Below are 26,602 nucleotides of genomic sequence, written 5' to 3'. Positions count from 1 at the left end.
AAATTTTGTACGAAAATGGGCATTTAAAATTAGAGTAATGCTATATAATTTCATTGGGATTGCAATCCTAATATATCATCTAGCACCACTTAGATTGAAGATATATTCTCAGTGAAGTTACATAACATTGTCCTAATTAATAAAAGATTGTAAATAAGAATGGAATGAAAAAAGAGCGCCAATAATATAAGTAGATAGGGGTGGAGCTACATGGAGTCCAGTGTAGGCCACTGCCTGCACTGAACTTTAAGAAAAATTGGAGCTCTCATGATGGTGCTTGCACTGGATTTTGAGAAAAACTGGACAATTGATTTTTCATTTGGGATTTTGTTTTTATGGTATGATTCTAAGGCCTTGATTTGATGAATCCAAGTCATTTACGAATCAAATGTTTGAATTTGCTTACCCATTAGAATTCCTGCAACATCATGGAGATGCAAAGTCTCTCTTTGTGTGTGTGTCTATATGTGTGTGTTGGCTGTGTAAGTGAATGAATGTGACGGAGCGAGGGAGAGAGTGCACAAGTGTGTGAAAGATAGTGAGTGGAGAGAGAGAGAGAGAGAGAGAGAGGGCGAGGGGAGGGGGCACGTGTATGTGAAAATAAGAGAGAGTGTGTACAAGTGTAAGAAAGATAGTGAGTGGAAATAATTGATAATTGAGTGCTTTGTGTGTGTGTGTGTGTGTGGATTTACACATTTAAGATAAAATTTGTGTAAGTTTATTTCTTAAATAAAATTCTATTTGATTTGGGATTTAAATTCAACATGTGTATAAAGAAATATATTATTATATATAAAAAAAAACCAATGCACCAACTGGACCAAAAATTTCCTTTTTTTAATTTGGCCCCTATTAAATTACATACCATTACATTCTATTTTCCTATCATATTTTCAACCACACAATCTTCTATAAAATAATCTTACACGTAAATCGAAGTTTTTTCTTTTTTTCAACTACTCATTTTTTTCAAAAAAAATATTATTCCATCAATTTTCATTACAAAAAATGGAGGCCAAACGGGGGCTTTACATGATCTAATGAGAGCGCACTCCATTCAAATCCTCACATCTCCATAATCAAAGCTCATATCCAGATTAATTACAAAAGATCTTTCCCTATTTTATCCCAATCTCAAACCTTCTAACTTTTTTGAAAATTCACATTCACCTTTATATGAATATTAAATCAAAGTTACAGTAATTTTCTGATTAAAAAATTTCATTGTGGTTGTTCAAAATCTCATGTTCTCATATGCACTAAGATTTATCAAGATCATGCTCATATTTTCTTATACACTAGGATCTTCTAAGATCACGTGAAACTCTTTTTGTTCATAAATTAATTTTGACCAAAATAATTACTATATCCAATATCTAAAATTGCGCCCGCAAAAGTAAAAGAGCTTTTAATATAATTATGTGGTGCACGGTGCTATAAAGCTGTCCAATATATATTTTCGTTGTTCTGTAATATCCATTCACACTTCTACAAGTATTAAAGGCTTCTAGAAGAGCTTTAAAGATGCTCTTTTGCTTACATCTGGCCCTCATTAATGAAGTGAAGTCTGATGCTTATCGTCTTAGAGATTCTTTTTTTATCCAAATGTTGTCATTGTCAAACCTAGATCGAGAAGTCATGATCAGTTAATGTATCTACTCAATTATTTTATTTTTTATTTTTTAAAAAAAAGGTCAAACTAAAATAAAGATAGGAAAAAAAAAAAAAAAAGGTCGTTGGGATCTCTATTCACAAACAAAGCGTAAATGATCAAATTCTATTATTACTAGTAAATTACTTGTAAAATGTAAATAGACAAATTAACCACGTAATCCGTAAGCACATCAATGAATTTTTATTTATTTATTTATTTTTCCAATTAGGTTTTTACATTAAATCATATTAAATTTTAATAAAATCAAAATATGAAACAAAGGGGGTTAAATCATCTTGACTCTGAATAATGACGGCCGGGATCCGTACTCCAAATTAATGAGATCAAGCATATTTATGTTCTACTACGCAAGATATATATATCACTAGCGCATCGTCATTCGTTCGACACGCATGTGCACGAGTTCGATCGAGTGTAGATCCTTGCTTTACATACATCTTTTTGGAGAAAATTTTGATTTTTTTTTTAAAAGTTAATATTTTTGAACTATTAACTTTTTCTACAAGTTTTTTCTGCCTGAGACCAATATCTATTTGTTACATGTGATTGATGTTTGTGACTTGTGACCGTCTATGACCTATAATCGACGTTTGTGACTAGGGTTGGGCAAAAATTTCGAACCGAACCAACATAACTAGACCCGAATCGAATCGAGCGATTCTTCTTAATTTAAATACCCAACAGGATATCTGAATCGAGAAACGACGAGTTAGGTTTGATTCTCGACTCAAGATCAAAAACAAAAGAACAGAATCTCCCTGATTTTACAAATTTATTTATTTTAAATATGCCAAATTATTTTTATTTTTTTTAAAATAAATTCGCCAACTAGTTAATCTAGCTTAAACCCAAAGATATGATTTTTCATATTTCTAATTTTCAGTCCAAACCCAATTTAATCAAATTGATCTAAGTTTTACCTAAATTTGTTATTCTACCTAATGTCGTTTCTATCATCTTTAAGAAAATTGAATTGAAGCTCGATTGAGTGTGGATCCTTGTCTTACATATATCTTTCTGGAAGAAATTGTGATTTTTTTTAACAGTTAATATTTTTGAACTGTTGACTTTTTCCACAAGTGTTTTTTTTTTTTTTTTTTTTTGGGGGAAAACTTTCTTGGATTTTTAGGTGTTTTAGAATTTTGGATCTGAATTTTGTACGAATATTGTTACATTTTAGAGTTCAATTAATAATGATTATTGGAGTTATTTGATATAGTTATTTTTTATTATGTTTTGTGGTTGATACATGTGAATCACTCTAATTAAAAAAAAAAAAAAAAAACAAAAAAAACCCACCCCACCTAATTTTTTAAATTTATTTATTTTAAATAAGCCAAATTATTTTTATTTTTCTAAATAAATTCGCTAACTAGTTAATTTAGCTTAAATAAAAATATATGATTTTCTTATTTCTAATTTTTAGTCTAAACCTAATTTAATCAAATTAACGTAAGTTTTACCCATATCTGTTATTTTACCCTAGAGTCGTTTAAACCATTTTGAAGAAATCGAATTAAAGCTCGCTAATTCAGCTCTTAATTATTGTGAGATACTTATCTGTCTCTTCCTATGGTTATAACAATAAAATCTATAAAGAACTCAATAATGAGAGATACAAAAAACACATAAGATTGTAATACGTTATTTTCTAAAAACTAAGATCAAACATGTCATAACTTGAATTAATATAGCTTTGTAAATATTTAAAAATCAGTTACAGTGCGAAACCCGAGAGCCAAATGGAACCGAACTGAATCGAACCTCACCAAACTGAATTGAATGGAATCGAACTCGAACAGTTCCATAATTAAATTTGGATTCGACCGTTGCAATTACTAAATATTCAAAAATTTCGGATCGATTCAATTCTCATTAGAACCGAACAGGACCACACCTAGCCCTATTTGTGATTGACTGTAATCAACTGTAATGACCTACTATTCATTTAGAAGGGTGTCTAAACACTGACAACAGTTCGTGAATAGGCCTTTTAAATTTTTTGAATGGCTACAAATACTCTATAAATTGCCTCCAAGTGTGGATCTAGGGCCGGGTAGGGCTACAGCCCATCCCTACAACCCAAATGTAAATTAAAATAAAAAATTAAGGAACTTATTTTTGTGGTTTTTTTTTTTGTTTTTTAACGTATTAGTTCTTCCTAAATTTTTTCCTAGATCTACCACTGATTACCTCCTTTTATGCCAGAATGTATACACCATTGATAGATCTTATATGCACCAATATACATCAAGATAATCATGATATACCACGATATACTAATGCAATACTTCATAAATTATATTCCAAAATTTGGATTACAAAACACAAAGTTGTATTCATTGAGACTCTTACATGTTGATGTGCCACTTCTATAAGAGATAAAATCTTTTCTACTTCGAAAGACTATTGTTGCTTGTCTTTAAGCACTGTAGAAAAGAGAAAATTCGTCTGAATGATGTATCATAAATTCAATAAGCTTAGATTACTGTTCTGTTTCGATTTTCTTCATGATTCACCCTTGTTTGATCGTATTATCATCGCTTACGTATTCAAGAATAGTGTCTTCAGGTTTGTTAGGAAGGAGAAGTTCGACACTCCAGAAAGTGATGAGCAGACAACAATTACTACAAGAAGACTGTCCAAGTTTGAGTCCAAATCAGGCTTGCATGTAGAGAAGTCATTTTGAATCCATTTACCTTCATACTATTCAATTTTCCAATATCCTTTTTTATTACTAGTCAAAGTTGAACGTGTATTTGCACATTAGTCTGAAATACTTTATAAGTTCTCTAAAATTAATATTTGATACAAATTTGTTAGGAGGATTTGATAAGTCTCAAAAGAACTAAAGAAAATAAAATTTAGGATAGAAATTTAAGAGGAAAAAAAATTGTATTTTCAAAACTCAATTTCTATACTTCAAATTTTTTTATTTTATTTTATGATGAAACACTACAAACGAGCAACCTGTTTATACTACATTTGGTACATCATATTCATGTATAGAAATAAATTTGATCTACAATAACTCTAGATCCACTAAAATCACCAAGAAATCGTACAAATGTATAAGGAAATCAACGCTTTCTTCAAGTTCTATCTAGCCTCTCTTTTTACAAATTTGGTAACCAAAATTTCTCACACAGATTGTACTAAACAACCATCAATACTCAACAATACAAAGATTACATCATGAAGATGAAAAATTATCAATTTTAGAGAAACTCCAACTCACACAGAGAAAGAACATTCGAGAGAAGAAGAAAAATGAAAAGTCTATCTCAAAGATGGAGCATTCAAGAGTGTAAATACTCAGACGAATCGACACATATCAAAGGGTTGCAAGTGAGCCACATGTACGGCAGAAAGTGGCCCTTAAGTTGAGGCATAAGTCGTGCAACCATAGAACGCTTTTAATTAACTGGGTCGGGTAATATACAATTTAATTAGCCCAGAAACTTAGGAAATAGTAAGGCAGCCCAACTCATAACAATCTCCACCTTGCTAAGCTATTTCTTACTTTCAATTAGTGGATCCAGAAATCACTTCAGCTTTATTTGCTCTGAAGACCTGTAAAAACAAAAACAAAAATTAGTTCAGATTCAATCCATAGCTTAAGATTCTAAGTATCACTAGGTTATCAATCTCAAGTGATCTTTAGAATCTTCAACCAATTTCTAAACTTATTTGAATGAAGAATTTTGGTACCTAAATTAGAGGGATTATATTCTGTAGGAATTTTGACTAATGAAACCATACCTTTTTCAACCACGTTCCTCACAAAGTGGAACTTTATATCAACATGCTCTGTTCTACAATGATACACTGGAATTTTACTAAGATGTATGACACTTTGATTATCAGTAAAGATTTTTATAGAATCATTTTGAAAACCAATTTCATTTAATAACTCTCTTAACTACATACTTTCATTAACAACATTACATGCAGCAATATATTCAGCTTCTGTTGAAGATAAGGCAACTAATTTTTGCAATTGTGATTTCCAACTAATGTTGAACTAGTTACGCCAAAAGATGCGGTCAATACCCCCAGAACCACACCTGTAACCCAAGTTAATTCGCGAGGTTTTTTAAATCCACCCGTGAGATACACACGAAAAACATGCAGGATCATCATTAGGACCATCATACTTGCGGACCATCGATGAACTAATCGGATTAACCAACCAAAGTTAGCTTCCGTCATTATGCATTGAACAGAGGCAAAAGCCATCACACAAAGTAAAAATGTATGATGAAGTAGACCTTCCTTTATCTAAATCGCCAGAAAAGTCAAAGTCAGAGTAACCTAGGGGTATGAACGAGCCGAGTCGAGTAGAGCCGGCTCACAAGTCGAAAATCGAGGCTTGGGCTCTGCTGGAGCTTTTTTAGGTTATGCTTTTTTCGGCTCAAGCCGAGCAAAAGCTTGACTCGACTTGGTTCTTTTTCTCTTTTTTTTTTCTTTTTTTTTTTTTAAGAAGCCAGCAGCTAGCTGCTTTAATTAGTATAATTATTATTATTTTTTTAAAAATTTCAAGCCGTTAGGTGAAACCGAGTTTCGAGCGGGTCGAGCCACCCCGAGCTAATTTGCCATCCCTAGAGTAACCCTTAAGAATTATCCCTTCATTACACCTTTCAAAGATTATCCCTAAATCACATGATCCATTAAGATACCTAAGCATCCATTTAACTGCTAACCAGTGTATTTCACCTAGGTTTGCCATGAATCCACACAAGACACTCATTCCATGAGCTAGGTTTGGTCTAGTACATACCATAAGCTACATGATAAATCCCATTGCATTAGCATATAGAACATCTTTCATTCTCTCAAGTTCATCTTCAGTTTTAGATGATTGATCACTTGATAATTTGAAATGATTTGCAAGTGGCAATGATACAGGTTTGCATTCAAACATAGAAAACTTCTCTAAAATTTTCTTCACATAATTTCCTTGTTTTAAAAATAGCATGTAATTATTCCTGTCTCTTTCTATTTCCATTCCTAGTATTCTTTTTGCTTTACCTAAATCTTTCATTTCAAATTTTGATTTAAGTTTAGACTTAACAGATTCTTTTTCAGATTTATCATGGCAGGCAGGCAAGCAAGTACCGTATTATCGACATATAATAGCAGATAAATGGATTCAGGGCCACTTGAACATTTGAAAAAGAAACAGGAATCATAATTGCTTTTAATAAAGCCCAAAGTTTGCATACATGAGCAAAACTTTATATACCATTGCCTGGGGACTTTTTTGAGCCCATAGAGGGATTTTTGCATTAGACAAACCTTTTGGATATTTGACTTTACCTGATACCCCTTTGACTGAATCATATATATTTCCTCATCAAGTTCACCATTAAGGAAAGCTGCCTTGACATCAAGTTGCTCTAACTCCCAGTGAAAGTGAGCAGTTAAAGCAAAGAGAATTCAAATAGTGGTGTATTTTGCAACCGGTGAAAAATTTTCATTATAGTCCACACCTTTCTTTTATGTAAAGCCCTTTGCCACTAATATGGCTTTATACCTTTTATTTTCTGAATTAGAGTCCCCTTGTTTTATTTTGTAAATCCACTTACAGTCAACTATCTTTTTATCATTTGGTTTATCCACTAATACCCATGTTTCATTTTTAATCAAACAATTCATTTCTTCATCCATTGCTTCTTTCCAAAGTTTCGAGTCAGAGCAACCAACAGCTTCTTCAAAAGTAGTTGGTTCAGAATTTTAGGAATCTAGACCAGAAAATAATGTGACAAAATCATCATTATTGAACCTGGTAGAGGGCATCCTATTTCTCCTCTCTCTATCTCTTGTAAGCTAATAATCAGCAAGGGGTGGGTTTACAGAGTCAAATTCAAATCCAGGTTCAATCTGATCACCTTCAACTTCAAATTGAGTAGTCTCCATCACAATCAAATCATTCTGATTTTCAGGGCCTTCCAATTGATTTTTCTGGATAGTTTGCTTTATAAGTGTGGATTCATTTGATTTTAGTCCTGATGAATTAAGGCATGACATATCTTTTTCATTGAATATAACATTTCTGCTTATAATGACTCTAAAGCCATTTTGTTCCTCGACCCAAAGTCTATACCCTTTGGTTTCCTCTCCATAATAAAGAAAGATACATTTCAGTGATATTAGTTCCAGTTTTCCCTCATTTTGATGAGAGTAGGCAGCACAGCCAAAGACCTTCAATTTACTATAATCTGGTATAGTTCATGACCACAATTTTTCAAGTGCTTGAAAATTAATAGCCACTAGATGGATTTTTATTTATAAGATAAGTTGCAGTTTTGAGGGCTTTTCCCCAAAAAAGTTTAGGTAGACCAGAAATGTATAACATGCAACTAACCATTTGCAATAAGGTCCTATTCATTCTTTTAGCAACACCATTCTATTACGGAGTGTATGTCACAGTTCTGTGTCTTAGTATGCCACTTTTCTTACAAAAGGAGTAAAATCAAGTCCATTGTCTGTTCTCTGTGCTTTAATTTTCTTTACTTGTTTGATTTTCAATCATTAACTTCCATTGTTTAAAGATTTGAAAAGTATCATATTTTTGTTTTAACAGAAAAATCCATGTTTTCCTTAAAAAATAATCTACAATAAGTAGATAGAATCTGAAACCACTTAGTGTATTTACAGAGACTGGACCCCAAAGATCAGCATGTACAGACTCTAAGATACATGTGGATTTGTGAATTTTAGGTTTAAAAGGTAGTTTTTGCTGTTTTCCAATTATGTAATCTTCACAAAATTCTAACTTTTCAATGTGATCCTTCCCAAAACACCCAAGTTTGTTCAAGAGAAGCAGACCTTTTTCAGAAATGTGGCCAAGCCTTTTATGCCAGATTAAAAACTAATTAGATTTTTAATTTACAGTTGTAGAGGTGAAGCCTACTAAAGGTTCAGCACAAACAGCGTAGATTCCATGTGTCTTATGAGAGGTAATGACTTCCCTATTGTTAAGATCAACAAATTCAGTGAACCATTCCTTAATAAGACACATGTGGAAAGTGCATCTAGAATTAAGGACCCACTTGGTAAGAACAATACCCTAAATGTCAAGTTCATGCTTGCAGGCAATGGTTGTAGAACCATCAGGATTATTTCTTTCTTTTAAATCAGAAATTTTTTTGAAATAGTCCTTTATAAGATGTCTAGTCTTTTCACAATAATAACACTTCCTAACTTGATTCTTGATTTTAATCCGATCTTTATTTCTGTCCTTATGTTTTGGTTTTTGAAATCTGCCCAGAGAAAGTGAAATTACATACATTCTTCTTCTTACTTCAATTTTGTTTCTCCCTTTATGTGGAGTCCCTCAACAAGTTTAGTATCTTTGAACTTTGATTTTAGGTCAAGTTTCTTGTTCCTTAGGACAATTGTGATAATATCAATAGTAAGGTTTTCTCTCCCATATTCTGAGGCATTTCTAATATCTCTGTATCTTTCACTAAAGGAATTCAACAGGCCAACAGCCTGCTGATCATCAGAGATTTTCTCATCACAACTTGCTAGATCTTGAATAAATTTTGTATATTTATCAATATTTTCTTTTAGAGTCAGAGATGTATCATAAAAATGCCTAAACATATAACATTTATTAGGCATTGTCTTATTAGGTACAAGGACTCAAGTTTAGTCGAAAGTGCTTGAGTATCAGCAGTTTCCCCAACTTTTCTAATTATACTGTCAGAAAGGCGAAGAAATATAGAACTCCAGGCTATTTCATCAAGTTCATGCCTTCTATAGGCACTAATTTCTGTACCCCATGGACCATCTAAAGCCCAAGCACATCTTTGTTGTAATAATAATGCCCTCATTTTCTGATACCAGAGACTAATGTTTTCAGTACCATTCCATGTTGGGACTTCAAATTTGTGTACAGTAGACATATTAATAAATATAATCACAAAGTAATAGATGTACAACACACGATGTATCTCCAATTCAAGCAGATTAGCAAATTACAATGAATATAAGCAGGATAAGATAGATGCAGTTGATTATAACTATTTATCATGCAATTTACAAAATCACAGAGAATTAGAATTAATAAGTAGGTCTAAGGAGTTATAACCCTGGATTCTACTATTTCCTCATATTCCCAAATCCTCAAGGGGCCTTGGACAAAGGAAAGTAATGGCAGATTACTAACCTTAATGACCACTTTTAGAATTAACAGAAACAATTAACAACTTTAATAAGAAAGATCAAATGTTACCAGAATCTGAAATCTCAATTTCAGAGTGGAAAGTGTAGTCAAATTACCAGATTTGAACCAAAAAAGCCAATACAGGTCCAAGAAGACAACAAGTCACAGAGACTCAATAGCACTTAGTAGTGAGTTAAGAACTCAGCAGGAATCGAAACGAGTTAACTCAACTTGCCAAGACTTAATATGAGTTAAAAGTAGAGTTACCAAGACTCAGTGTAAACAACATATTTGAGCGAGTTTGAGGTTTTTTTTTTTTTTTTTTTTTTTTTAAAGAAGACTTTCAATATTACAGTAATAATTTACAACAGGTCTTAAGGAATAAAACCCAGTAAACGAATTTTGAGGAACAAATCCCAAAACAAAGTTATTTTGCAATAGATCCAACCAAGAGTTGGATTAAGAATGGATAAAAAACGAGAAAGTTCCAGAAATCAAATTTCTCAACAGAGACTTTTCTTTCTTAAAAATAAAATAAACCCGATTTGAAAGTATTTAAAACGCTCTGATACCACTTGTTGGTCCCATTGTTTAAATCGTTTAAAGACACAAAGTACAGAATATTAAAAACAAGAACACAGAAGACTTTTTATCCATAAAAGGGTCCGGATGTTTAGTCACAAAGACCTACTCACCCGTTGAGCATCGACTAAGCGATTAGGCTCTAGATTCACTAAAATCACCAAGAAATCGTACAAATATATGAAGAAATTAATGATTTCTTCAAGTCCTCTCTAGCCTCTCTTTTTACAAATTTGGTAACCAAAATCTCTTACACATATTGTACTAAACAACCCTCAATACTCAACAATACAGAGATAACATCACGAATAAAAAAAAAAAAAAATTATTACCAATTTCAGAGAAACCCTAGCTCACATAGAGAAAGAACATTCGAGAGATGAAGAAAAATGAAAAGTCTATCTCAAAGATGGAGCGTCCAGACGACTCGACACAGATCAAAGGATCGCAAGCGAGCCACGTGTACAACAAAAAGCAACCCTTATGTTGAGGCATAAGTCGTGCAACCAAAGAATGCATTTAATCAATTGGGCCGGGTAATATACAATTTAATTAGCCCAAAAACCTAAGAAATAGTGAGGTAGCCCAACTCATAGTTGTCATCTCCAAAACACATATTACTTTGTAATGAAAGAATTTCAATTGCAATTCATATTCCACTACGTTTTTAAACCCATATCCTACTACTATTAAAGCTTATTGAAAATTTCCAAATAACTAATATTATTATATATGCCGTCAACCTTAAGATAGACATAAATTTAGATAATAAGGTTACTTACTTTGAAGCATCAATGAATGACATGAAGTTGACAATCTATAATCCGTGTATAAATTTATATTGTAAAAAAATATAATATTTGAGATGAAGACGTAGTTTTTATACTAATTTTGAAAATGAAAATAACAATATTTTTAAAGAAGAGACGAAGACATTATTTTTACACTAATTTTGAAAATAATCAAAATGCAACTGTAGGCCTCTACATATAGCCATGGACGTGGTCTCCAGGACAGGTGCATAGATTTAGCGCTTCAGTTGAAGGAATACACATCTTGGAAGTTTTTTTCTACATAACTTTTGTTGTGCTAAATTATCTTTGAGAAAAATTCATATATTACAATAGTTTAATAATACAATTTCAAAATTAACAAATCCGTAAAAAGACTTTCAAAAAAACATGTGATATGTGCCTCTAAATATGACAAGTCCTAACCAAGTGGGATTTTATGTTTAAGTATTGACTTAAGCAACCTTGTTGAATAAGTGAAATACATTAGCTAGGTGTCATCATTAACCTCAAGGAAGGGTTGTGTAATTTAACCCATAATTTATCATGAAACGTACACATTTTTAGATCACAAATAACCGAACTCCGAAGCTGAAGATCCTGCTAGTGCTAGTGCTAGTGCTAGTGTTCGAACCTACAAAGATGCACGTTTCAATTAGTCGCATATTTATCACAAAACATAAAGGAGAGAATAAGAAAACTCTTCCTATCGGGAAAAAAGAATGGCACGGAATATTCATTCTACATATTTGAGATGGAACATGCTCCTGCGATATTTGTTGACACATTCAAATCTACATGCAAAACACATGGACAACTTAAACAGTACCATCGTGTATAAAAATAAATAAATAAATTTAATCAAGAACATGTACCCAGTACGGCACAATAGAGGCGAAGAAATAAAAAATAAGAAGACCACGAGGAGCAAGATATTTCATCATTTATTTGAATACTATATAGTTATTGTTATTTCTGGCTACTTGATGGAATTTTCGAACATTTAGCATTTCATTTTAGCTCATGGACAAACATATTTAAAGAAATTTCTCCTAAAAATAAACACTTCTAGTTCTTGAATAAGTAAGCCCTACCATTTTTCTAGATTCACACTAAAAAGACACTGTACATCCAAGAAAAGCAGTGAGAAACTCAAATAATCAGCCTCGATTATCAGTAATGACGAGATAACAGCAGAAAGTGCCAAGTTTCTCAACGTCATTATGCCTAAATCTTTACCGTTCTGGTTTATATTCATCTCATGAAGGGACAAGACCAATCAAGATCCAAGCTTCTACACATTCTTCTTACGTTTCTGCATCATCTGCTTCGTTGAGTTCAACATCATCCACATCATCAATTGGAATATCTTCACTGTCATTATCAAGGGAGCCTGCACTTGCACTTAAAACAAGTTAAAGAACTGGTTTGTATTTTAGAGTCGTGGTAATTTCATGCCTAAAATGTTCTAAAAATTCTCTGGCCAAAGCATACAAATTAACCAAGTACCCAGACTGTAACATCATGGTGGCTACAATTAAAAATACAAGGGAGAACAGAACAGTCCTCAAATGCAGACCTTGGTAAGTAAATAATCGGTGAATCACCTCAAAATATAACCATCAAATTGAATATGTTGGCAACTCAAATTGACAGCCAGCCAATAAAGCTGCACTTTGCATTCAGCAGTCAATATATGTGAGCATTTGTTTGCTTCCCTTTATTCTGTATCTTTTAGTTACGAGTAACAAGAATATAATTTCTTTGAACACTAAGGAATAAGATTAAAAGTCAAGGGCGTGCTTTATAAGATCAAGTTTACTTTCTTCTCTTTCAAAACAAAAGATCAAGCTGAACATTTCCTTAAACATCACATCTAACTTCTTAGTTGAATTCGTTAGAAATTAAGTCATGGGTCAAAACAAAAAATCCCTTTATTGCAACCAACACAGTTTCCAGCCTATTTAATACATCTAGAAAGGGCATGCAAATTTATCTCTCCAAAGATCTAATGAAGGGTCAAGAAAGGTGGCTGTCATTTCTCCCACAGTTCGGCAAAAGAATTTCAACACACTAAGATAGTCACAGTTACAAGCCCATTGAAAATGCATTGTAGCACGCATTTACAGTGGGTTATGTGAATCCTCCCCTGCTACTTCATTTGTTTCAGCAATACATCAACTGCAACCATATCCTTAGCAACCACTCATTAATTTTGGTCAGCCTCTCCCCATTCTAGATCCTTATCAACCAAAATCGCTACAAATTTCCAGCAAGTCCATGTTGTGCAAATAAGTTTCACAAACTTTTTTAACAGTACAATCCCTAAAGAAGCTTGACAAACATATTGGTGACAGCATATTTACCTGTAGAGAAAAATGATCCTGGACTTCGAGATAGCTCGTCTAATTCAGCCGTATTATCAAGAAGATATTGAAGGTCTAGAAACTTCAATAAAGCTTCTGTCTGAGGGTTCCGACAATGTCCTGAAAAGAAGGAAAATAACAGATCATTAGACCAGATTACCAACCCCAGCAACATAATATCAGACACAAGCAAAAGAACTTCCAAAATTTCATGTCAAATTGTCAGCTATTATTGTTGACATATATTATGATTGATGTTCAGGACAGGAATCATCACTAATCTCACTTTACAAGCTGGACAGAAGAGATCCCAACCAGAAATGCTAAACTGGAGTTATCGAAATCCTAATGCACCAAAAAACAATTGCACAAGAATTGACTATTTTTCAGTTGGAGCTCTAATACCATGTAAAAATAACAAGAGCTTTGGAAAAATTGATTTGCCCTTTGCAGCAATTCTCATTAAAAAGGCAAGTCTCCCAACACTTTACCCGGTAAAGACAAATAATAGATCTCCTAGTATCTAACGTATAGTTCCAACTAGCATAGACAGACAAGTAATAGTTAACATGTGACTATTAGGCCTTGGGGCCTAAGACACAGTTGGTCACCCCAGGGCTTTAGTCTAAGGCCTTTAGTTACTTGCATTAACATAGACCTCAGCTGCAAATTTCCTTTTATTTTTCTCCCGTTTGTACCCAGACATTATAAAAAGAGAGAAAACCAAGATTCATCAGCCACCGACCATCATTGTCACCTCTGAATTTCCACCAGCCATGTCCCAAAAACTCCATCATCCCATGGAGACCATACCAATCATCACACACCAACACCCCAAATCAATTCTACCAAACCCAGTAAACTCTCCACGAGTAACTTCCAGACCAAACATTCACTCTTTGCTTAGAACTGATTTTTACAATGCAGCATGTAGGTCTGAAAGGGGGTTGGTGAATTTACATGATGGTGGCGGGAAAAGTAAGGTTAAAGTTAGGGGTTTGCATGTTGTTGATGAGTGGTGATGGAGGAGGCTGGGAATGTGGTGGTTGTGATAGTGAAGAGGTTGGCAATGGTAGCAGTTGGTAGTGGAGGTTAAGAGGAAAAGCGGTAAGTGGTAGTCGGTGACTGGGGGCAGCTTTGAAGAGGAAAATATGGGTAAGGTTATGTTAGGATTTTTAACAATAAACAATGGACAAAGTACTCATTTTATGTTACCAACTTTCTGGATTAGAAATCCGTGCTGCCCAACCCAAACACAGAAGTTTGTATAGTCATACTGCTGATTGAAAATCCTATTGGACTAATTTGTGCGGAAAAGATGCAATACGACTCAGAATAATGTAAGTAGTTTTCTAATCCCATATCAAACAACTTTACATAGCATCTTTAACTTAACCCTTTCCCCAAAATAGAACAAAATTAGAACTTAATTAGTACCAGAATGTCAGAAGTTAAGTCCTTGTTTCAAAGAGATTTTACGAAAAGAAATTTTTTGAAGTGTACTTGGTTAAAAAAATCTAATGGGAAAATGTGAAAAAGGCTTCATTTTTATTTATTTATTTATTATTTATTTTTATTTTTTTTGTGGTTGAAAATGAGTGCAGAAAGGTGATTCTTTTCAAAATCACTTTCAAACAAGGCTAAGTAGTTGAGTTATATTTTAGTTCATCCATTAGTATCACAATCAAGTGAAGTTACGGACTTAAGCCCAAAATGCTTGTACTATTCATTTGTTGAAATGGTCTAAAACCAATTGTTCTGAATTTAACCAAAGATGGTGAATTTCATCTGAAGACAAAGGTGACTGCAAACAACATCATAGTGTTGCCAAGATACTCACCATAAGGAAAATAATTGGCATTAAACTGAGAAGGATTGTGGTACGGCACGGTATGCACAAATTCGAAAGGTTTGCAACCTCTTGTTTGGAGCTTATTCTTCACAAATTGACGACACCCGTGTATGTCAAGCTTGGCATCACTATAACCAAAAAGGAAATAATTATCAGTCGATTGTTAACACTTGCAATAAGAATATTATCTTAAGCAAATCCATAATAAAAACACCTAAAATTAGCACGTTTCCTAGTCAGAGGAAACACAGAGTTGAACTTCCTTGTGATTGAAAGCCATTCTTCATCATAGAGAAGCTCATAAGGCCCTGGTTGTGAGTCAATGTCGACAATCTATAATCCAGGTCTAAAAGTTAGCTTCATTTAATAGCTACAAAAAGCTTCTGTAATAAAGAACTAAGGATCCTAACAAACACCTGCAAGAACTTTCGTCCAGGAAGACATTTATCGAGGGCAAGGAACTTTGTAGAAGGGCCACCTTCCCTGTGTTGAACTAGAGCAGAAAATTTGCAGTGTAGATGTGCAGAAAACCAATAAGAAGGTCTCAACTTTCCCAGCAATTCTGCAGCGGGCTGGCTTCCCAGTGTTCCTTCCAGTATCTAAATATAATATGCAGAGTACCGCCACATGAGGACAAGCAAAAAAGTGGCACCTCAAACTGAGTACACAATGCCATAGCACCATGCATTTTCAATTTACATAGTCATTTTATATATGGTATGCTTAGTTGATATAGTAAATAAATTTAAGGTAATTATTCTTATATAAGTTATAATTTCTACCTACCAGCCTCAAGTTTTGTGAGTATGCATGAGCACAAAATTTATTCTATGCAATACTCCACTTTGATTAGGAAGACATGTCAAGTCTTGAATTCAGTTAAAAAAAAATTTATAATACCTCTTCTTCAAAGAAAGGTTTTTGATGAAGAAGGTTCTTCAAATTCCCATAGTCAGTGATGCCAACAGGCCAATCATGGGAAAGAAAGATATCAATTGGTTCCTCAACTTGCATAAGCTTATGAACATCATATTCACGAACATGATATATAGATCTGATTTCTTGTTCATTGTAAGGGAGCTTTTCATAGTGTCCTGCACACCCAAAATGTCATTCTACATATTTTGCACCAGTACACGATAAAAACCACACAAAGAAATGTTAAAAGTATTTAGGAATGAGATTTAGGCCCCGTTTTAGACCCATTTTTTGGGTAAAAATTGTTTTGAAATAGTAATTTTTTGGAGAATGTATAGTTAGAAAATATAGACAAATTTTAGTTTACGTATAAAACTATTTTATGTGAGAATGTGTGGTTGAATATGAGTTTTGAAAAAAAAATGGAGCTCAAACATAGGCTTATGCTTTTCATGGTCCTTAAAGAAAGCTTTCAATACAACGTCAAAAAACACGATCAAATTGACCTAAATAAACATTGCAACCTTTGCTAAAATTAGAATTCATGAATATCATTGCATAATTGAAGAAAAAAAAAAATTAAGGACATTCATTCTCCTGCGATATGAATATTCATAAACCTGGCAGTGAGCTCTCAATATATAATACCTGAATAATAGTGGTGTCTTTTGTAAATCCCAGAAAGTCCACCAATACGAACATTTCCAAACTTGACCACTCCTGCAAACCCAAGGAAGTAGATCTGAGGTGCAACCCATCCGCCATAGTATCTGAGAAAATAGAAGAATTTTCCATTAGCTAACCATCCCACTCTCCCATGAGGCAATATCTAATAAAAAATTTTGTTGAATATTTCCGTTCTCTCCGTTGTCCAACTTTCATATAGATTTAATATTGTAACTTCATTATTGTAATAATTTGATAACCTTGATGCAAACTTATGCACCATACTATAGTCACAAAAATAAATAAATAAATAAAAGTGAAAAAAAGGCAAAAATATAAGCAGAATACGTTAATCTTATCCGTGCATTATAAATTTATAGGTTTCCCTAGAAACTTTCATATTATCTGTTGTAGATATATAAGTTCAGTGTCCATGTGAACCAGAAAACAACGCTGTTGTCAATATAACTGCTCGCCAACATATCTATTGTAGTATAAAAATACTATGACGTTTCTTCCATTGAGAATAATAAGAACTCTTCCAAAATAATTAGTCAGATTGATTCAGATGCGTAAACCAATATCCATGTACAAGAGATTTATCTAAAGATTGGCAATATAAATAAATCCAATGACAGACTCGTTTAGATTGTGTTCAACTAAAAGTTTGACAAAAATAAGACCATCTCTTCCTGATCTAGCTAACGCCAGCAATAAAAGGCTTGCCTTGGAGTTCTAATAATGGCTCAAGACATTTCTAGCCAGTAATAATGACCAGGAGTTGGCAAAAGAAGGATAATTTTTTTAACGTAGTGCAGTAACAAGTACATAACCAATTAAAAATGTACACACATACATACAGAAACATATATTTATAAACTTACTCTGAAACATAGAATATAGTTGATTCCTGAAAGTGTTATTCAGCATTCGTTAAGGAGAGAATTTTCCATCTGAAAAACGATTTTCTTTTGGAGAATCAATGGTTAAAACTTAAAAGTAGGAAAAAGTTATGGATATACATGTAATTGATATTGGAGAGTGTGTGGTTAAAAATAAGTTTGGGGAAAAATGATTTTTGAAAAAATCTCTTCCAAGCAAGGGCTAATAATAAGAAATGTATTAGTAAGATAGTGAACATAAAGGGTCGATTGTATACCCTATGAAAACTGTCAGAGCACCTCCACAATTTTTTAACTTCAAGGACCCAAAAATGTGGAGTAAACGATCAGAAAGAAGGAGCAACAGTGTATATGGACATTTAGCATGAAAAAAAGGGTGTTCTAGAATAGGTTGATCTTTCGGGCTAAGCAGTGAAAATATAAGAACTTCTTATGCAACACTCTGGGGGAGAGATTTTATAATCAGGAAGCTTTTGCCAACTTCCAAAGTCTATGGAATGGAATGGTGCTGATGTATATCAGTAGCGTACAGATAATTGTCATAAGCAAAAAATAAAAGCATAATAGCCAAGGGTGAAACTTGGATAGTAACACAACAGAAGATATGATTCGGGATGGACATAGAACATTATAAGGCTAAAAACCAGTGCAGAACTTTATGCTACAAGTGCAGAATCATAATGAATTGCAGATAGCAGGGATAAAATAAGATGAAAATGAATCACAATATGAAGAACTCAAAAGTATGAGCTTTCTATGTATAGGCTGTGGGGTAAAAACCTTATGTGTGGCAAAAAATTCTCAACAACAATCATAAATACTCAATTAATTTGGCGTCAGCAATATAAATACTCTTGCTATAATACATCACTCTAAAGCAATGAAATACATTGCAACCGTATCAGGCAATCTTAACTTAGATGTATATCTCCTCGTCCAACCTATTTACAAGAATTGCATCAGTATTGTGATGGGCCAAAATGAAAGACAAGCCCCAGTAACCTAAGTTGTCCTTCCATTATTTTATCCTCAATTGGTGCTACCTCCAGATATAGGCGAACATTCTCATTTCTTATCTAGGTACTCATACATCTTAACATCATCATTTCAGCTGCGACCATATTATGGATAATTTGTACATCAATGGTCAAACATTCAGTTACATACAACATAGATGGCCTAATAACCATTACATGGAACTTTTCTTTTGATCTAATATGTTAAAGTTTTTTACTTATGACATAAGATCCCAATAACCTATCATCCAACTCGCTCAATTTGTATACATTGCATAATCTTCAAATCTTTGTAAACAATCAAACGCAAGTACTAGAAACAATCACTCCTTGGGACTTAATGATCCTTCCTTAACCTATACATTGCATCATCATCAACTCTTTCTTGTTAATAATTGAACCTAAGTACATACAATCACTCCTTGGGAACTGAATGATTCTTCCTTAACCTAAACTATTGCAGTCAAAGGAGTCCTCCAAAATTCAAACTTATGATTTATCTTCTCCTAGCTTCATCAACTAAAACATACCTCATCTTGAATGTATTGCAAGCCATCCATGAGTAAACCAAAAAGTTACAGACTTGAGACAAAATGTTGATGCCCATCTACAATTATTAAATCCTTTACTACTATGGTTACTATACTGCAAACTCGTGGCTGCTCTATTATACATATTATCTATTGATATATCTAATTATTTGTGTGACAACCCGTAAGTTAAATTTCAGAATGTCACGAAAACCTACTTAACCTATTTCAAAAGACTAAAAAAAATAACTGGGAGTTATTTATACATAAAAAAACAGAAAATTTCCATTCATAACGATAAGCAAAATTCAAAAAAGATTATTGCCTGTCCAACAATTTTGACTTGAAAAAAAACAAGAGGTTAACAGCATGCAATAATATGAGATTATTGAGTTTCGCATAGCAAGCCAGCTCCATGAACCTCTAATATTCTATAGTGGGAAAACATGAAGGATTAAATTAACAATCCCAATAAATGCGTGCAGGGAATTGAAATTTGGAAAGGAAAATTCATAATGTAGATTAAAGAGGCAGGACAATTATACCGAACTTCAGTGGTATTAACTCTTGTGAGTATCTCTACTAAACTTCGATCTTCTTATCTTATTTATATAGGACCCAAATATATAATTCCAAAATTTAAAAGTACGAAATACAATTCACGTAGAATACACGCAACAATATTTTGATAAACTTGAGGTAGATGCTTCTCCCAATGTCTTCCAAACTGGAGGACAAATTTGAATCATATAGCTTTTAAATCGTCCGTTCAGATGTCTGAAAGCAGAGTGTTGTAATAAATTTTAGTTTTGTCCCCATGCTCAATGTAGGGTCTTCCACAAAAATTAAGGCTTTGTTCATCTCCCATTTTACCACATTCTATTACATTATTTTTTCTACGGTACTCATTTTCAACCCCACATTTTTCATTAAAATAATATTACACATAAATAAAAAGCATTTCCTTTTTTTTTAACCACACATTTTAACATTAATCACTATTCCATAATACATTATTCACAAATAATGGGGCACGAACACCCCCTAAATGCGAACCTAGGGTCTCTGTCTAAAACGATCAAAACAAGAACACCATGCAATCTTGCCACCTCATTTACATACAATTGTGCAAACTTATCCATTGAAAATGTCATGCGAACTAGCAAGAAATGAGATGATTTGGTTAGTCGATCAACAATTACCCGAATAGCCTAGTGACATCTTACGCGCCTCGGAATATAAACGACAAGTTCATTGTTATATGTTCCCATTTTCATTTGAGAATCTCTAATGATTCTAAAAACCCTTACAATCGATGATGCCTAGAAAGTACGTCCTTGATTAGATCCATGGGGTAAACTATTAATCGAGTTATAGGGAGGATAGAGCTTTGAAACACTCATAAATACAGTGATTCCATTAGTGGAACAAAGTATCCACAACTCTCAGACAAATTTTAAGGTAAAATTTTGAGGAGAGATTTTATGCTAGAGGGCTATATGATAACAGCCCTTACCCTAGTACTAGCCATTATTTTTCAATTTAGGAACTAATGGTAAGTATTTCAAGGTTCGGGAACCTAATTGGTTGTTTATCATAGTTTTTAGGGACCTATTTGCAATTTCTGAAATTATAGCTTTAAGCCGTGTCTATAGTACCGAATTTTTCATTATAGTAGAAGGAAATAATTAAAATTATTTTGTGTCCATAGTATTTTAATAATGGTCTAGATTATTCTTTTAAATTTCAAGATTACGTTTATATGTGTGCGCGCTAATATGTAAATATTTATTAGCATAAACAAGAAATGATTATTGTTAGTATAATCTAGTGAGATTTTTCTGCTGCAAACATGAATCACATCTAGGTTTGAAGAAAAGAAGCAAGTTTTAGATACTAATGTCTAAGAAATGATTTATATTTCCTTTACGGTGAAAGTCAAACCATAAAAACTAATGTATATTCACATACATGTGTGCACACATAACCAAGCACCCCCACCCCATAAGGCTTCTCTCTTTCACTATTTTCTCTCTTATCTAACATTCAGCCATACACACAATAGACATCATATAAGTTTCTTTTTTTATGGTTGGGAAGAAGTCAAAGCAAGAAATGGGGTTTCCTTGGAGCTTCAAACTAATTCACCAAGACTTTTCCATTTCTCGTCAAATTTTCTCAAAAGTAAGTGTTAATGTGTGTGTTCTATGTGAATTGTACTTCGTACTTCTAAATTTTGGATTCATTTATATGGGTTAGGATCAAAGTGTAGTAGCGTTATGTACAAGATTAATGCTACTTAAGTTTGGTATAATTCTCGTGCCTTCTTTAAGTACGTTACGAGTTTCCTTTTCTAAATCTAAGTGCGAATTCTATTCACCTCATACACTTATTGGGGTTTTCTAATATCACCCTTTATGTTTTTCCTACAGGAATTCAATAGTGCACGGTATCGAAGACTTGCAGTGGTGAAACTCAATAAAAGATTTTACGAATTTCGAATTTTTTTATATATTATGAATTTTATTGTGTGTCGTTAAAGTCTTGTTTCTTTCAAGTCAAAATTGTTTGACATGCAATTTAATATCCATTTTTTTTTTTTAAGCTTATTGATATGAATGTATTTATCGATTGTTCTTTTTTCATTTGTATTAATAATATTATTCGGTTTTCTTTTTTCTTTACACTTTTGATATAGGTCTAAGAAGGTTTTAGCGAAACTCGGGAAATTGAGACTCGAGGCATCACTATAATCTACCATAGCAATTCACTCAAAATCTATTCATATGCAATTCCTCTTCCATTTTCCAATGTTTCTTTCAATTTCATAAGTAGATATGTAGCTTCTATGGAGTAGACTGCCAGTATCAAACCAAATTGATTCCACAAGAACTTAAAAACTGGAGAAAAAAAAAAAAAAAAAAAAAAAAAAAGAGAGAGAGAGAGAAAAATCAACTTTCATCTTCCTTATGATTTAATGTAGGTAGGAAGATGACAAAATATTGACCCATTATTTCAAAAAATCCCTTATGGAGCCATTAACTTTTTTATAACTTCTTTAATCCCAATCATATATTTTCACAATTAAATGCCAATTGATCTAACGCAAAGTAGACGACTCACAATTCCCAAAGATAATTGGATGCTTCATGATTTCCACCAATAAATATAGTTGGAATTGGTGCAACTTTCTCTCCTGAGTAATACTTCCAAAAAGAGTTCATGCTTCGGTATTTAGGTGGAACATTTAAACTTTCCAAATCCTTCTCATTCCTAACTGCCTGCATGCACAAAATATAAAAAATGATTAACTAAGCTTGAGGTCATCTCTTCACATGAGTCTTATAGAAACTGGTGTTCGTAAAGCATTGATTCTCTTCTGAAACATTTCTGTTCGAACTCTACTAAAAAAGCCACTACCGAATATGCTTTTGAATGCAAAAATAAAAAAATATAACAAGACCATGCTTCTTTTGAGGCCTGTGCAAAATAGAGCAAATATTAAACCAACAAAACAATAAATCAAAGATTAAAACAGAACAGACATCCGAAACTATTCTTGACCCTCACAACTTGTGATACAAATAATCTACTTGAATTGCAGATTTAAAACCTTGTGATATGGTGCATTTATACCACTATTGTGGAGTGTATATAAACCATTTAGACAAATAGATTCCAACAATCATGACTTTTTCTGCCAAAGAGATGAGAATGGATCTAGGAAAATTATGAACGGTTGTAAAAAGTGTTGGCTTTAGACATCGAATGCAGACTAATTCCTCTTTTGCACCATAATAAAGTGAGCATCTAAGTTCAGGCAAAAGAATACCTAAACGGAGTATAGCAATGTCAATTTGGTTTTCATCCGTCCATGTTCATATGTCAATAACTGGTGGACATAAGAATACAGAGCAAAATTTCTGAAGGCTCACTACCTGATTTCTGTAAGCTCCTAAAATTCATTTTTGTTGTGGAATTTAAATGATCGTTGACTATAATTATAATCGAAAACTGAGGAAATTGGAAAGAGACAAAATTCTCTATACTTTCATAGTTAATAATACAACCAAGGACCTCCTTTAATAGTATATGAGACGGATTAAAAAAGGAAAAATAAAAATCATAAATCAGCCTAATAATCTCCAAGAATCAATCCTAATTACAATAATTACAATTTCCCTAAATACAAGGTTAATTATGGTAGGTAGAATATTGCCACATCTCCAGAATTTCAACAATAATCAAGTGCTTTAAAATTATAAGGGGTCTAATGAACCTCACATTTGAAAACTCCATGCAATAACATGAAATTTGAATCTTTGTACACCTATCTTCCTTTTGACATGCCCAGCCTCTCTACCCAAGCTGGAAGCCATAAGAGAAGGTACAATCACTAAAAGAAGCAAGAGATTTTGAACTACTTGCTCCATCGCAACCCATGAATGTCTGTCGTAAAATCAATCTTCCTAAAGTAGGCAGACAACTAGCAGAATCAAGTTCCGTTCAGTACTTTAGAGATAGAAAGGGAAGGGGCTTCATCATATCCATCAAACAAGTTAGATAAAGACAACAAACTCTCTTTAGCAAAAAATGACACAAAGAATACCAAGATGATAAACTGAAACATATCCTACAACAGAATAAATATCAACTGTCCTATTTTCATGTGAGTCAATTCATTCTAAAGCTGCCTTTCACATTATCAAAACAAAGATTTCTAACTTTCTAAATGAAGCAAAAACTGAACCCTCGAACAGTAACCCAAAAAATTTGAAAAAATTAAAGATAAAACCACCTGCTGCTACATATTCATTAAAACTTCATATGCAAAGAACAAAAAGTTAATGTTAGCAATTGAAGGGGGTACAGAAAGAAATAAGAAATGTACTTGAAAGTCCCCACAACAAATGAGAAGATCAATCTTCATATTCTCGACTTCTTGCAGATGTAAAAGAGTTGCATATACATTGTCCAAATCTCCGTGCATACAACCCTCAACTGCTATTTTCATCTGGAATAATTAATGGTTGAAGTATCTTTAGAGCTAAGAGAGAACAATTCACTGAACCGAGATAGTGATCGTGAATCCCGGATTGGCGACAGTTGGGTCGAGCGATAATGGTGTTTCTGGGAATTTCCTGAGGTCTACGCCAGCAAAGGTGGAGGTTGATGTAGACGAGGATTGTAGGCCCCGGTAGTTGGGATGGCCGTTATACCGACGCTCTAGTGGTGGTGGTTGTCGGCGGTGGCGGGTATTGTGCTAGGGCTTGGGGCGTTTTTTGATTTGGGTGGTAGGAGAATTTTGGGCCGCCTTGTTGTCGTTGGCAGGAGGAAAGGGTTTGCATTTCGGGTTGGTGGGCTCGGGTAACGGGTTTTACATGGGGAAAATTAGACCCAATACCCACTAAAATTAATCAATTAGAATAATACTCTGAAAATAATTAAAACTTTTACTCCCATAATAAATACTCTCAAATTCTCCCACTTCATCACCTGCACGTCCTAAATCATCTTCCCCAAAACTACACCGTCATCTTCTTCAATCATAAAAGCAGCTGGTTTTCTACAGTTACATTATTTACCAAAACCTTTTTCTTCATACAAAAATCTCTAAACTCGTCGCTTCTCCGGTGAGAATCCCTCGCTCCCTGTCTCGATATACATAGATGTATGTATGCACATATTTTTTCAATATTTTTTTGGTATCTTTTGGTGTAGATGTTAGATTATTTATTCCAGTGACGTATGTGTACATTTGATGGTCTTGATTAGTCGTCGTGATGATCAGAGGAACGCTTGACGATAGATAGGCGAATTCATTTTTATAGTATAGATATTGGGCTACGCTTTTGTACCGTTGAAATGGTGTTTTGGTCTTAAAGTTAGGAATATTGAAATGATCCTTCACAATTTTCAATTCAATTACTTTAGTTCTGTACTCCAACTTCCAAGCATTTTATAATTTATTTATTTTTTATTCAAGCGGAAAAATTTGTATTTCTAGTCTTTAAATCCTTACAATGACTGCTTTTTTTCTAAATGAATGTAGGAAACATAGATTATGTGGGAAAACATTTCTTCTTGACCCATTTGGAAAACAAGATTTGTGATATGTATCATTAAATTTTCATGTGTTTTTGCTTGGACAAGCAATTGTATACATGTTTTTATATGCAATTGATTTTCTCAATGGTGGATTTATAGATGGATTGGCAAGGACAAAAGCTAGTAGAGCACATGATGCAGCTGCCATTGGTACTTTTTGGAGTGCTGGAATTCATCATGGGATGTGTTGGTATCATTTCAAGCAGTGCTGCTTATATATGTAGCTGGTGTTATATTAACTTCTTTGATTATGGTTCCCAATTTGCCACTCTTCAATCGTCACCCTCTCAATCGGTTAGATTCAAGTGAAGTTGAAAAATACCCCAAGCCACAACCTGTTGGTTTGGGCATGAAGAGGAAAACGTCTAAGAAGTAGGTCATTTGATTGACTACTCATAACTAGGCTTTCTACATTGATTGATGTTAAATACTATCTCTCTTTTCAGGATATTTGTTATTTTTTGGAGTGATCTTCATTTTTTTTATGTTCTGTCACTTTATTCAACTGATTCCAAGGTTTTGATTGGTTTTATGTCACTTTTTTGAGTATTTGTGTTTTTTTAAGTGTTCCTCACTTTTTTGGGTTTTCGACACTTTTTAAAATTTTTTTCTTCCAAATCCAAGTTAACATGTTAGTTAATAGAAGTAGAATATAATTACAGAAAGACAACATATAAAAGAAAATCACTTTTTTAAATTCATCACTTTTTTTTGTCTTTTTTTCTGTTTGTCACTTTTTTTGGTTGTCTTTTTCAAATTTTTATAACTTTTTTTAGTGACAAACGTAACTTTTTAATAAAAGTGACATTGTATGTAATATTTTAATGAAAAAGTGATACTAAACTTTTAAAAGTGACACAATTTTTATAAAAAAAGTGACATTGTGTTACTTTTTAATTTTACACAGTATCTTTTACTTCCAAAAACTTTTCATATGATTTTTCAAAAGTCCCATGATTTTAAGGGTATTTTTGTAAGTTGCCCTTTTACATGTGGATTGATAATTAGTGATCAATTTGTAAG

General features: G+C 33.1%; 1 protein-coding gene across 3 annotated transcripts; it reads right to left on the bottom strand.

Annotated features, from left to right (window-relative positions):
* Window positions 1–11,501: 11,501 nt before the first annotated feature.
* LOC111377378 (lariat debranching enzyme) lies at window positions 11,502–24,811 on the bottom strand. 3 transcript variants are annotated; one of them, XR_002699712.1, is made up of 10 exons: window positions 24,363–24,810; window positions 22,595–22,752; window positions 17,006–17,127; window positions 16,340–16,533; window positions 15,856–16,038; window positions 15,654–15,772; window positions 15,428–15,567; window positions 13,588–13,707; window positions 12,461–12,614; window positions 11,502–11,855 (listed from the first exon to the last, which is right to left on the bottom strand). XR_002699712.1 is itself a non-coding variant. In XM_023000454.1 (10 exons), exons 2-10 carry the CDS (start codon window positions 23,768–23,770, stop codon window positions 12,529–12,531), a joined length of 1,137 nt encoding a protein of 378 aa, XP_022856222.1. In that variant the 5' UTR covers window positions 23,771–23,839; window positions 24,363–24,811; the 3' UTR covers window positions 12,146–12,528. The 3 variants fall into 3 exon arrangements, 2 of the variants coding, with proteins under 2 accessions (XP_022856222.1, XP_022856221.1); XM_023000454.1 differs by lacking the exon at window positions 11,502–11,855 and adding an exon at window positions 23,756–23,839 and having other exon boundaries at window positions 12,146–12,614; window positions 24,363–24,811; XM_023000453.1 differs by lacking the exon at window positions 11,502–11,855 and having other exon boundaries at window positions 12,146–12,614.
* Between the last annotated feature and the right edge of the window lie 1,791 nt (window positions 24,812–26,602).

Source organism: Olea europaea, unplaced genomic scaffold (genome assembly GCF_002742605.1).
Source record: "Olea europaea var. sylvestris unplaced genomic scaffold, O_europaea_v1 scaffold1649, whole genome shotgun sequence".
In the NCBI taxonomy this organism is placed as follows: domain Eukaryota; kingdom Viridiplantae; phylum Streptophyta; class Magnoliopsida; order Lamiales; family Oleaceae; genus Olea; species Olea europaea.
Note: the sequence above shows the minus strand (reverse complement) of the source record. Positions and strands in the feature narration are given on the sequence as shown.